Source organism: Labrus bergylta, chromosome 5 (genome assembly GCF_963930695.1).
Source record: "Labrus bergylta chromosome 5, fLabBer1.1, whole genome shotgun sequence".
NCBI classification, from domain to species: Eukaryota; Metazoa; Chordata; class Actinopteri; order Labriformes; family Labridae; genus Labrus; species Labrus bergylta.
This window is the reverse complement of record NC_089199.1, coordinates 21,782,697-21,796,212: the sequence shown is the minus strand read 5'-3', so window position 1 is coordinate 21,796,212 and position 13,516 is coordinate 21,782,697. Positions and strand designations below refer to the sequence as shown.

The window sequence follows — 13,516 nt, the reverse complement described above, 5'->3', positions numbered from 1 at the left end:
CTCGTCGGAAATTAGGTAATGACACAATATCATTTGGATTTTAAAATAAAGTTTGTCGGATTATTGCAACCTTGCAAGAATAATATATTTCTTGATATCTAACTGTACTTCATCTATAGGTAAAATAGTAAGAATCTTTAAATTTGACTGAGCGTGTTCTGAGTCAAAGTCATTGATCCCAGCATCAGCCAGCAGATCTGCTATAGGGTCAACACTTTCCCAGATTCATACAGAGCTCTAAGAGATCCTGAACTTCACCCCTAAGTCCGCCACCTGTTCCCATGATATCTAACCCATTGCCCTTTTACCAATGAAACCATTCGCAGCGTGTAATCTTTTATTGTGCAGCCATGCTCTCTGATTGGCTGAGACTGTGAGAAACTTCTCCCAGACCCAAACCCACACATTCATATGGAGATGTGGGACTATAAATAGGAGGGATGAAGCCAGCAGAGATCAGATTCTCTCTACAGCACAGACATCCAGACATGGCACCTACAATCACTGCAGCAATGACCAACTCTCAGGAACATCTGACTCTGACCCACAAGGTAAATTCAAGATCCAAGAAAACTGAACCTTTCATTTGAAGATGTCTTTTTACACTAACATGCTTCTCAGAATAAGTCGGCTAATGATTTTTGTTTTTCTTTCTGCAGCTCAGAAAGCCTCAGGTGGAGAAGTTACGCAGAGAGCGAATCAACAGCAGCATTGAGCAGCTCAAGTCTCTCCTGGGTCCAGAGTTCAAACAAGAGCCAGACTCCAAGCTGGAGAAAGCAGACATCCTGGAGATGACAGTTTGTGTCCTCAGACGACTGCAGCAGCAGCATCACCAGCAGAGAAGCCTGCTGAACCAATTCAACAAGCTGCAGCCTTCCTCTGATAAGAACCTGAGAGAGGCTGACTTCTCTCCTCTGAGCTCCACAGTCCAGACCAGCTACACCAAAGAGAAGAGTCCAGTCAACAGCGCCCCCTGGAGGCCGTGGTAGACACCTACAGACTGGAGATACTACCAGACAAACTGAGACGACCACATTGGTCAAATATTACTGGACTGAATTCTGTGAAATTTCAAAGACTTGTTCTTCTGTTTTTACAGAAGGCTTTTCCCTTTTCATGGGAAATGAGAGCACATTATTTTAAGAAAGAGAACTTGTCATTGTCATGCATGTTGCATGAACATAAACTAATTGCATCAGCAATTATAATAATAATTCCTGTACCGGATACCACCTTTAAATATATGCTATGCATATACATGTGGTATTTCTGTTTACATATATCTTAGTATGCTACGGTAACATTTGTTATCTTTATATTTGCTTTATTATAATGATAAAAAAATGTTCGTATGGACTCGGGTTCATTTTTGTTTCTAAAACATTTTAAAGAGATCTGTTCAAAGATTTAAATGTTTACTCCTTTTTATTCAAAGGATTTCCTTATGTCACAATTTTCTTGTGATACTTATTTGATGACCTGTTTGTCAAAGTGAAAAAAATAATGGTGTCATTTGTTTCTTCTTAGGAAGGCATGAACATTGATTATTGAGAAATGATCTGTTTCAAGACCAATGTAAGTTTATTTCCTTTAGAGGATGGTTTATATGTCATATCGTCAGTTTTCCATTGACCTCACAATGTTTGCATTTTGATAATCAATTATATTAACTGATTATTAAGAATGACGGTTGAAGGGTTAATTTGTTTAATCCATATTGAAAACAAGTCTCAAGCTAAAGTGAGTACTGTGTGCTCAAACGTCATGTGTCTTTTATAAAGACGGTTCTTCCTTTACTCTCTTTGAGTACAGTGTGTCTTGTAGAAATCTACAAGCTGCTGTTGTGATGGATCATCACCTCTAGATGAAGCTTTCTTACTTCATCTTCCTTCATGTGCCTTGTTCAATAAAAAACAATGCAAACTGCAATTTTTTTGTTGTAATGTGTTTTTTTTTTTAAATCTAACTGAAATTATGGATTTTTATAATCTTTCAAACACTTGAATGATAAATGAAGCAACATTAAGCTTATTAATTTTAATGTTATTGTTATGACATATCTGTTCAGTGTAAAATTACAGACAAGGTTTAGATTCAAGTAAGATTTTCAGGGATGCCTCGTTATCTATGAAATGTGACTCACATGAAAAAAAAAAATCATAGAACCAAACAAGACAAAGTCCCCATTTTAACGATTGTTGGTTTAAGGCATTTATTGTAGACGTTTAGTGCAGATACTGTAAAAAGTGTGATGCTTAATAAGGCACACTCATCCAGTGAAATGATGTGGGTGAAAGCAGAGGAAGCTAACTCACAGAGCCCTGTGGGACAATAGACCGTGACCTTTGACCTTTGACCTTTGAGAGATGTAAGGCAGCCTGGCAACAAAATTTGTAACTTCTTTTTAACTTCAATTTTCACTGTTTCTCTGATACAAGTTAGCATTGACATCTATTTTCAGATTCATTTAGTAAGGTTAAATATTTTTTCATCAAAATTAAGACAAATGTATATTAATTCAAATAAAAACAATGCTATTCAAAACATGGTGCATCAACTTTGCAAAAAAAAAAATGAAGAAGATTAAAACAAGCTCAAGTCCACTCCGGAAAACAGGACACTTACGATGATCCTTTCTGCAAATGACTGTCTGACAACAGAAGCTAGCATGTTAAACTAGGTCTGCAGACATTTGTGTTTGATTTATAAATCTAAACCTGAGGAGGACTCTACCAACGCTTTAAAAAAGAAAGGCATTTTTCCAACATGTGTGGCGAAATTCAGAGGGGCAAGGAACAAAGTCTGGTCTTCTCCCCACAACTGTGAAAATGAAATAAGTTAGGTTTGGGAAAAAGGTTTTCATGGTCACTTGACCAAAGAATGCATCTATAAAGTTGTTGTGACCCAACAGAGAACCACACATCCATCGTCTGTTTGATCAACTAAGCATTTACCATTTTTAAAAACTATTAAGGGGTTAGCGCTGGGGCCACTGTGGCTTAATTTCTTTATTTGTTACATTTATCTCGTTCTCTAACATTTTCATGCACGTCAGTATCTGAACTCCATTTTATTGCGATCAACTATGACTCAAAAAAGTTTTTAAGACCATCTTTAAATTTGGAACTCTTCAGAAATGATCTTAGTCGTTATTTCTGTAAGATCTGACATGTACGGTGTTGGCTACTATCAACTTCATTTAAGTTTATTTTTCCTTTAGTATTACTCTTGCCTGACCTCAGTGGACAAAACAGGGAAATAAAAAAGTTCACTCTATCGGGCGGACCCAAAAATGGTACAGAAGTACCTCCAAATTAAGTTTTCTAGAAATATGGATCATATGTATGTGTCAGAATTATTTCTTTAGGGGACATTAAGTTCTACCATTTACACCACACACTCCTTGAGAACGGGGTATCTAAAAACCATTTATAGAGGGGCAAAGGCCTACAGTATTTTCTGCTAATACACAGAGTGTGGGAAAGCTCTGGAGAGCAGAGAGGAGTATAAAGGACATCAATCCCACCAGCACGGAAGTAATTCTCCAAAGGGATTTGGCACACTTCAGGAAACAGCTGCCACCCAAGATCCCTCCGGCCCCCCCTGGTCATAAGCTGAATTTATGATGTGATCAGTCATTTTCATTACTGAAAGTTTGATCAAATTAAGTTAATTTAGAAAGTATGAGAATGATTTGAAGCTGGGTTAAAATTTTGAATAAACCCCTAAAAATTCAAATTGTATTAAATGTTAGAGCCAGCCAATGGCACGCTTTCCCTCCAGATGGTTGGTGATGTCAGGTCCTGTTCCCATAACAACACTCAGCCGGCATCTGCCACACAAGTCCCTTTTGTCGAGCAATGACCACAGCATACAGGGAGGCAGTGTGGGAAAGTGCGCTCAACTTGTTACTCACACCGACAACATGGCACGTGTCAAATGACTCTGTTAGGCTACATCTGGACAGCAGGATAGTTGTCTTGCTTACGTTGCATGCAATAAAGAGGAAATACAGTATTTCAAACCAACTAGAGCATTCATCACACAACTCTGTATCACTGATGGATTGCTGTTTCATTAACACTTTATCCTTGAACAAGTTTGCATTGTATTAAGTTTGTTCATGATGTTCAACTGATATATGAAGGAAGGCAAATGTATTCATCGAGCACCATTCATGCATGAAGCAATTGGAAGTCCTTTACATGGTTAAAAAAAACATGACTTGACACTGGGAAAAAGTATAATAAAATATAAAGTTTATTTAATATTCTGAAAAAAGGCGATAAATGATTCGGTATCTGCTCTGTTTCCCCCTGTTGTGTACTGAAGTGCCCTGAGTCACTTTCCTGACAGAAGGTAAAATAGAATGACATTCCCACACATGTAATGGGATGATGTCATTTTCCCAGTCAACGCCATTGATCCCACCCTCAGGCAGCAGATCTGCTCTCTCTACATGGTCAATACATTCCCAGATTCTCACAGACCTCTTTGACTGTCTCTCTATCAGTCCAAAGTCCTCCACCTGTTCCCCTGAGATCTGATCATTGTCCCTCAGGCATGAACAGCAATAAGCGTGCTGCCGCCCCAGATGCCTTATTGTCTCAACGAGCTCTCTGATTGGATGAGACTGTGGGAAACTCCAGACAGACCCAAACCCACACATTCATATGGAGATGTGGGACTATAAATAGGAGGGATGAAGCCAGCAGAGATCAGATTCTCTCTACAGAGACCTCTACAGCACAGACATCCAGACATGGCACCTACAATCACTGCAGCAATGACCAACTCTCAGGAGCAGCTGACTCTGACCCACAAGGTAAATTCAAGATCCAAGAAAACTTAAACCTTTCATTTGAAGATGTCTTTTTACACTAACATGCTTCTCAGAATAAGTTGACTGATGGTTTTTGTTTTTCTTTCTGCAGCTCAGAAAGCCTCAGGTGGAGAAGTTACGTAGAGAGCGAATCAACAGCAGCATTGAGCAGCTCAAGTCTCTCCTGGGTCCAGAGTTCAAACAAGAGCCAGACTCCAAGCTGGAGAAAGCAGACATCCTGGAGATGACAGTTTGTGTCCTCAGACGACTGCAGCAGCATCAGATTGTGAACTCAGCAGCTGTCAACCAGGGATTCTCCAGGTGTGTCCAAGAGACGACACACTTTCTGTCCAGACAGCAAGTGAACATGAAGTCCCAGAGAAGACTGCTGAACCACTTCAACAAGCTGCAGCCTTCCTCTGATAAGAACCTGAGAGAGGCTGACTTCTCTCCTCTGAGCTCCACAGTCCAGACCAGCAACACCAAAGAGAAGAGTCCAGTCAACATCGCCCCCTGGAGGCCGTGGTAGACACCTACAGACCGGAGTTACTACCAGACAAACTGAGAAGACCACATTGGACATACTGTATATTACTGGACTGAAATCTAGGAGATTTTATAAACAGGTTTTCTTCAATTCCTGTCATGCATGTTGCATGATCCAAATCTAATTGCTTCAGCAATTGTTATATATCACTGTACTTTATGTATAGCTGGTATACGATCTGGGTACATTTGTAATCCTTTAATATTATTGATCATACTGATCAAAAACATTGACCTGTCCTACTGAAGACATATTGTCATCAAGGATCTTTATTTGATATTTCATAACTGATCTGTTGTAAGATCTCATTTCTTATCCTTTCTTGTAAAGGTTTTCTTAACGTCACATTTTTCTTGTGATACTTTTATTACTCCCTGCATGTGATACATGTCTATATGTTTGACTGCACATCATGTGCAGCAACAATGTGTAGGAATTTATTACCGATTGATAATTGTTATTGATTTTGAATTAACTTGTTCATTTCTTGAACATTACTTTGGATCACTTCATGTGATTATTGATTAATGATCTTTTTTAAGATCAATATGTTTCTCCTTTTATTATAAAAGGTTTGTTTGATGTACTCTCACAGTTTCCAGTGGGAATTTTATGTCATATATTCTCAGACTTCAATTTCATTTTTCTATTATTAAGAATGATAAGATGTGATGTAATGTTTTTTATAAGCTTAAGTTCTAATGTTTTGATACTTTGTGAGAAAATTCACATGGTTCAGTGAGGACTGTGTCCTCAAATATTGTGTATGGTTTGTCTTTTATAAAGATGTTTGTTCCTTTACTCTCTTTGAGTACAGTGTGTCTTGTAGAAATCTACAAGTTGTTGTTGTGATGTATCATCACCTCTAGAGGGAGCTGCAAGACTTTATGTGGCTCATTGTGTTTTCTGAAATAAACAAACACTAAACTTGAACTTTTTGGTTTGTCAATTTCTCACATGGAAACAAACTTTATACTTTCATTTTCATGATCAATAAATCAGATAGAATCTGAATCATGGATTGATCAACAAGACCTTTTTAAGCGCATATAGCAATGTTTATCCAAAACACAAATATTAAGAACACAAACTAAACATAAGGGCGTTCAATTACTAATTCTGCTAAGGGGGGATAGTATTTAAGATATTCCTTTATTTTGTGGAGATACTAAAGTCATTTAAAACACAATAGGGGAAAGTACAGTAGAAGAAAAATACCTTTACTTCACCAATATTTTAGTTTGGCTGTTAATTGAGGTTTAACTTTAACCATTTCCCTCAGAGGTCTTACATGGTGTCTAATGAGATGCATAATAAGGCACACTTCTATTGTTCCTCCAGTGAAAGCAGTGAAAGGACAGAGTGTGGGAAAGCAGAGGAACCTCACTCACAGATTCCTGTGGGACAATAGATCCAGACCTTTGACCTGAAGAGAGACAGATTAAAAGAGAGCTCAGCTTTTAAAACTGGAACTTCCCTTGCAACAGACATCTAATTGTTAATGTTTGTTGATATAAATCGGCTTATAAACGTTTCGGATATTCCTTTGAAGCACCAATATCTTACCCACATAATTTGAAAAGGTATCTTTTTAGCAGGAATGTATACATTTACCTTAAACACTTTAAGACAGTTATCTCCTCAAACTGCAGCTCAGCTTTCATAGCTGGAGCATCAATTACACTATACTTTTTGTTATGACTGCACTTGATCATTTTAAATGTGTGCTCTGGTTACAGTTTAATGCAGTGACCTGACGGAGGGCAGGTTTGGGTTGCAATACAACACATTGCAATAATAAGGCACAGGGGAAGTCCAGGATGTAACTGATCCAGGACAAGGTGCCTGCAGCAGCTCAGGGGATTGTGCTAGCAGAATTGTGGGGATGTGGATGGAGGGGCGGAGTTCAGATTAAGTGAAATTCCACCACTAGCAGTAATTCTCCAAAGGGATATGGCACACTTCAAGTATCATCTGCCTTCCTTGGAACTCTCCCAACCTAATGATGTTATTTGCTGCAGGTTATATTCAGTAAAGTAACATACTGAAGATGAGTGATTCAAATGAATGACAAGACAAAATGTTTGGTGATATTATGTGGCAGATTATTGCCAGCCAATGGTGTGCTTTCCCTCCAGATGGTTGGTGATGTCAGGGTCTGTTCCCATAACAACACAACAGCATCTGCCACAGAAGTCCTATTGTGGATCAATGACCACACCATACAGGGAGGCAGTGTGGGAAAGTGTGCTCAACTTGTTACTCACACCGACAATGAGGCACGTGTCAAATGACTGCTAACCTGGACAGCATTTCTTCGTGCTTTACATAGTTAATAATAGTTTTCCATGATTTCACCGACGTTTTAACAAAAATACTATTTAAAAAAAATGATGCACAAATCAAAATCTGATAAAAGCAAAAAAGATAACAATACCTATTTGCAAAAACAATTGAACAGTTTTACGTGATAGATTTAATGTTTGAATTGATAAAAACTTTAGAAGAGGAGAGTACACATTTGTTTTTCCACATTTAAAATACAAAATGCTCCATGAACAAACTCCCCATGTAAAAGTAAAGACATGTACAGACATGTGCTGAGTCAAAGTCATTGATCCAGCATCAGGCAGCAGACCTGCTCTCTCTACAGGGTCAACACTTTCCCAGATTCAAATAGAAGCTCTGTCAGTGTCTCTCCATTACCCCCAGTCCTCCAGCTGTTCCCCTGAGACCTAATCATTGTCCCTCAGGCATTGAGAGCAATAAGTGTGTTGCCGCGTCACATGCCTTATTGTCCCAACAAGCTCTCTGATTGGATGAGACTGTGAGAAAGTCCAGTCAGACCCAAACCCACACATTCATATGGAGATGTGGGACTATAAATAGGAGGGATGACGCCAGCAGAGATCAGATTCTCTCTACAGAGACCTCTACAGCACAGACATCCAGACATGGCACCTACAATCACTGCAGCAATGATCAACTCTCAGGAGCAGCTGACTCTGACCCACAAGGTAAATTCAAGATCCAAGAAAACTTAAACCTTTCATTTGAAGATGTCTTCTTACACTAACTTGCGTCTCAGAATAAGTCGGCTAATGATTTTTGTTTTTCTTTCTGCAGCTCAGAAAGCCTCAGGTGGAGAAGTTACGCAGAGAGCGAATCAACAGCAGCATTGAGCAGCTCAAGTCTCTCCTGGGTCCAGAGTTCAAACAAGAGCCAGACTCCAAGCTGGAGAAAGCAGACATCCTGGAGATGACAGTTTGTGTCCTCAGACGACTCCAGCAGCAGCATCAGATTGTGTACTCAGCAGCTGTCAAACAGGGATTCTCCAGGTGTGTCCAAGAGACGACACACTTTCTGTCCAGACAGCAAGTGAACATGAAGTCCCAGAGAAGACTGCTGTACCACTTCAACAAGCTGCAGCCTTCCTCTGATAAGAACCTGAGAGAGGCTGACTTCTCTCCTCTGAGCTCCACAGTCCAGACCAGCAACACCAAAGAGAAGAGTCCAGTCATCATCGCCCCCTGGAGGCCGTGGTAGACATCTGAAGACTGGAGTTACTACCAGACAAACTGAGATGACCACATTGGTCAAATAATACTGGAATGAAATTAAGGAGATTTTATGGAAATGTTTTTTTTTTTTCAATTCCTGTCATGCATGTTGCATGATCCAAATCTAATTGCTTCAGCAATTGTTATATATCACTGTACTTTATGTATAGCTGGTATACGATCTGGTTACATTTGTAATCCTTTAATATTATTGATCATACTGATCAAAAACATTGACCTGTCCTATTGAAGACATATTGTCATCAAGGATCTTTAGTTGATATTTCATAACTGATCTGTTGTAAGATCTCATTTCTTATCCTTTCTTGTAAAGGTTTTCTTAACGTCACATTTTTCTTGTGATACTTTTATTACTCCCTGCATGTGATACATGTCTATATGTTTGACTGCACATCATGTGCAGCAACAATGTGGAGGAATTTATTACCGCTTGATAATTATTTTTCATTTTGAATTCAACAAATATTTAATTTGTTCATTTCTTGAACATTACTTTGGATCACTTCATGTGATTATTGATTAATGATCTTTTTTAAGATCAATATGTTTATCCTTTTATTATAAAAGGTTTGTTTGATGTACTCTCACAGTTTCCAGTGGGAATTTTATGTCATATATTCTCAGACTTCAATTTCATTTTTCTATTATTAAGAAAGATAAGATGTGTTGTAATGTTTTTTATAAGCTTAAGTTCTAATGTTTTGATACTTTGTGAGAAAATTCACATGGTTCAGTGAGGACTGTGTCCTCAAATATTGTGTATGGTTTGTCTTTTATAAAGATGTTTGTTCCTTTACTCTCTTTGAGTACAGTGTGTCTTGTAGAAATCTACAAGTTGTTGTTGTGATGTATCATCACCTGTAGAGGGAGCTGCAAGACTTTATGTGGCTCATTGTGTTTTCTGAAATAAACAAACACTAAACTTGAACTTTTTGGTTTGTCAATTTCTCACATGGAAACAAACTTTATACTTTCATTTTCATGATCAATAAATCAGATAGAATCTGAATCATGGATTGATCAACAAGACCTTTTTAAGCGCATATAGCAATGTTTATCCAAAACACAAATATTAAGAACACAAACTAAACATAAGGACGTTCAATTACTAATTCTGCTCAGGGGGGATAGTGCTTAAGATATTCCTTTATTTTGTGGAGATACTAAAGTCATTTAAAACACAATAGGGGAAAGTACAGTAGAAGAAAAATACCTTTACTTCACCAATATTTTAGTTTGGCTGTTAATTGAGGTTTAACTTTAACCATTTCCCTCAGAGGTCTTACATGGTGTCTAATGAGATGCATAATAAGGCACACTTCTATTGTTCCTCCAGTGAAAGCAGTGAAAGGACAGAGTGTGGGAAAGCAGAGGAACCTCACTCACAGATTCCTGTGGAACAATAGATCCAGACCTTTGACCTGAAGAGAGACAGATTAAAAGAGAGCTCAACTTTTAAAACTGGAACTTCCCTTGCAACAGACATCTAATTGTTAATGTTTGTTGATATAAATCGGCTTATAAACGTTTCGGATATTCCTTTGAAGCACCAATATCTTACCCACATATTTTGAAAAGGTATCTTTTTAGTAAGAATGTATACATTTACCTTAAACACTTTAAGACAGTTATCTCCTCAAACTGCAGCTCAGCTTTCATAGCTGGAGCATCAATTACACTATACTTTTTGTTATGACTGCACTTGATCATTTTAAATGTGTGCTCTGGTTACAGTTTAATGCAGTGACCTGATGGAGGGCAGGTTTGGGTTGCAATACAACACATTGCAATAATAAGGCACAGGGGAAGTCCAGGATGTAACTGATCCAGGACAAGGTGCCTGCAGCAGCTCAGGAGATTGTGCTAGCAGAATTGTGGGGATGTGGATGGAGGGGCGGAGTTCAGATTAAGTGAAATTCCACCACTAGCAGTAATTCTCCAAAGGGATATGGCACACTTCAGGTATCATCTGCCTTCCTTGGAACTCTCCCAACCTAATGATGTTATTTGCTGCAGGTTATATTCAGTAAAGTAACATACTGAAGATGAGTGATTCAAATGAATGACAAGACAAAATGTTTGGTGATATTATGTGGCAGATTATTGCCAGCCAATGGTGTGCTTTCCCTCCAGATGGTTGGTGATGTCAGGGTCTGTTCCCATAACAACACAACAGCATCTGCCACAGAAGTCCTATTGTGGATCAATCACCACACCATACAGGGAGGCAGTGTGGGAAAGTGTGCTCAACTTGTTACTCACACCAACAATGAGGCACGTGTCAAATGACTGCTAACCTGGACAGCATTTCTTCGTGCTTTACATAGTTAAAAATAGTTTTCCATGATTTCACCGACGTTTCAACAAAAATAATATTTTAAAAGAAATGATGCACAAATCAAAATCTGATAAAAGCAAAAAAGATAACAATACCTTTTTGCAAAAACAATTGAACAGTTTTACGTGATAGATTTAATGTTTGAATTGATAAAAACTTTAGAAGATGAGAGTACACATTTGTTTTTCCATATTTAAAATACAAAGTGCTCCATGAACAAACTCCCCATGTAAAAGTAAAGACATGTACAGACATGTGCTGAGTCAAAGCCATTGATCCAGCATCAGGCAGCAGACCTGCTCTCTCTACAGGGTCAACACTTTCCCAGATTCAAATAGAAGCTCTGTCAGTGTCTCTCCATTACCCCCAGTCCTCCAGCTGTTCCCCTGAGACCTAATCATTGTCCCTCAGGCATTGAGAGCAATAAGTGTGTTGCCGCCCTACATGCCTTATTGTCCCAACAAGCTCTCTGATTGGCTGAGACTGTGAGAAACTCCAGTCAGACCCAAACCCACACATTCATATGGAGATGTGGGACTATAAATAGGAGGGATGAAGCCAGCAGAGATCAGATTCTCTCTACAGAGACCTCTACAGCACAGACATCCAGACATGGCACCTACAATCACTGCAGCAATGACCAACTCTCAGGAGCATCTGACTCTGACCCACAAGGTAAATTCAAGATCCAAGAAAACTTAAACCTTTCATTTGAAGATGTCTTCTTACACTAACTTGCGTCTCAGAATAAGTCGGCTAATGATTTTTGTTTTTCTTTCTGCAGCTCAGAAAGCCTCAGGTGGAGAAGTTACGCAGAGAGCGAATCAACAGCAGCATTGAGCAGCTCAAGTCTCTCCTTGGTCCAGAGTTCAAACAAGAGCCAGACTCCAAGCTGGAGAAAGCAGACATCCTGGAGATGACAGTTTGTGTCCTCAGACGACTGCAGCAGCATCAGCTTGTGAACTCAGCAGCTGTCAACCAGGGATTCTCCAGGTGTGTCCAAGAGACGACACACTTTCTGTCCAGACAGCAAGTGAACATGAAGTCCCAGAGAAGACTGCTGAACCACTTCAACAAGCTGCAGCCTTCCTCTGATAAGAACCTGAGAGAGGCTGACTTCTCTCCTCTGAGCTCCACAGTCCAGACCAGCAACACCAAAGAGAAGAGTCCAGTCATCATCGCCCCCTGGAGGCCGTGGTAGACATCTAAAGACTGGAGTTACTACCAGACAAACTGAGATGACCACATTGGTCAAATAATACTGGAATGAAATTAAGGAGATTTTATGGAAATGTTTTTTTTTTCAATTCTTGTCATGCATGTTGCATGATCCAAATCTAATTGCTTCAGCAATTGTTATATATCACTGTACTTTATGTATAGCTGGTATATGATCTGGGTACATTTGTAATCCTTTAATATTATTGATCATACTGATCAAAAACATTGACCTGTCCTACTGAAGACATATTGTCATCAAGGATCTTTATTTGATATTTCATTACTGATCTGTTGTAAGATCTCATTTCTTATCCTTTCTTGTAAAGGTTTTCTTAACGTCACATTTTTCTTGTGATACTTTTATTACTCCCTGAATGTGATACATGTCTATATGTTTGACTGCACATCATGTGCAGCAACAATGTGTAGGAATTTATTACCTCTTGATAATTATTTTTCATTTTGAATTCAACAAATATTTAATTTGTTCATTTCTTGAACATTACTTTGGATCACTTCATGTGATTATTGATTAATGATCTTTTTTAAGATCAATATGTTTCTCCTTTTATTATAAAAGGTTTGTTTGATGTACTCTCACAGTTTCCAGTGGGAATTTTGTGTCATATATTCTCAGACTTCAATTTCATTTTTCTATTATTAAGAAAGATAAGATGTGTTGTAATGGTTTTTTTTGTACTATTAGTTCTAATGTTTTGATACTTTGTGAGAAAATTCACATGGTTCAGTGAGGACTGTGTCCTCAAATATTGTGTATGGTTTGTCTTTTATAAAGATGTTTGTTCCTTTACTCTGTTTGAGTACAGTGTGTCTTGTAGAAATCCACAAGTTGTTGTTGTGATGTATCATCACCTCTAGAGGGAGCTGCAAGACTTTATGTGGCTCATTGTGTTTTCTGAAATAAACAAACACTAAACTTGAACTTTTTGGTTTGTCAGTTTCTCACATGGAAACAAACTGTATACTTTCATTTTCATGATCAATAA

The 13,516-nt window shown here is 38.4% G+C and overlaps 4 protein-coding genes across 4 annotated transcripts; all 4 read left to right on the top strand.

Moving 5' to 3' along the window:
* Window positions 1-440: 440 nt before the first annotated feature.
* On the top strand, window positions 441-1,923 carry LOC109981710 (transcription factor HES-4-like). The gene is made up of 2 exons (XM_020630623.3): window positions 441-551; window positions 660-1,923. The coding sequence occupies exons 1-2, from the start codon at window positions 441-443 to the stop codon at window positions 987-989; spliced, it is 441 nt and encodes a 146-aa protein (XP_020486279.2). The 3' UTR covers window positions 990-1,923.
* Window positions 1,924-4,386: 2,463 nt separating this feature from the next.
* Window positions 4,387-6,302, top strand: LOC109981708 (transcription factor HES-5-like). Its single transcript, XM_020630621.3, has 2 exons — window positions 4,387-4,825; window positions 4,935-6,302. The coding sequence occupies exons 1-2, from the start codon at window positions 4,703-4,705 to the stop codon at window positions 5,349-5,351; spliced, it is 540 nt and encodes a 179-aa protein (XP_020486277.3). The 5' UTR covers window positions 4,387-4,702; the 3' UTR covers window positions 5,352-6,302.
* Window positions 6,303-8,263: 1,961 nt separating this feature from the next.
* Window positions 8,264-9,856, top strand: LOC136179351 (transcription factor HES-5-like). The gene is made up of 2 exons (XM_065955529.1): window positions 8,264-8,386; window positions 8,496-9,856. The coding sequence occupies exons 1-2, from the start codon at window positions 8,264-8,266 to the stop codon at window positions 8,913-8,915; spliced, it is 543 nt and encodes a 180-aa protein (XP_065811601.1). The 3' UTR covers window positions 8,916-9,856.
* Window positions 9,857-11,825: 1,969 nt separating this feature from the next.
* Window positions 11,826-13,452, top strand: LOC136179350 (transcription factor HES-5-like). The gene is made up of 2 exons (XM_065955528.1): window positions 11,826-11,963; window positions 12,073-13,452. Exons 1-2 carry the CDS (start codon window positions 11,841-11,843, stop codon window positions 12,487-12,489), a joined length of 540 nt encoding a protein of 179 aa, XP_065811600.1. The 5' UTR covers window positions 11,826-11,840; the 3' UTR covers window positions 12,490-13,452.
* Window positions 13,453-13,516: the final 64 nt, after the last annotated feature.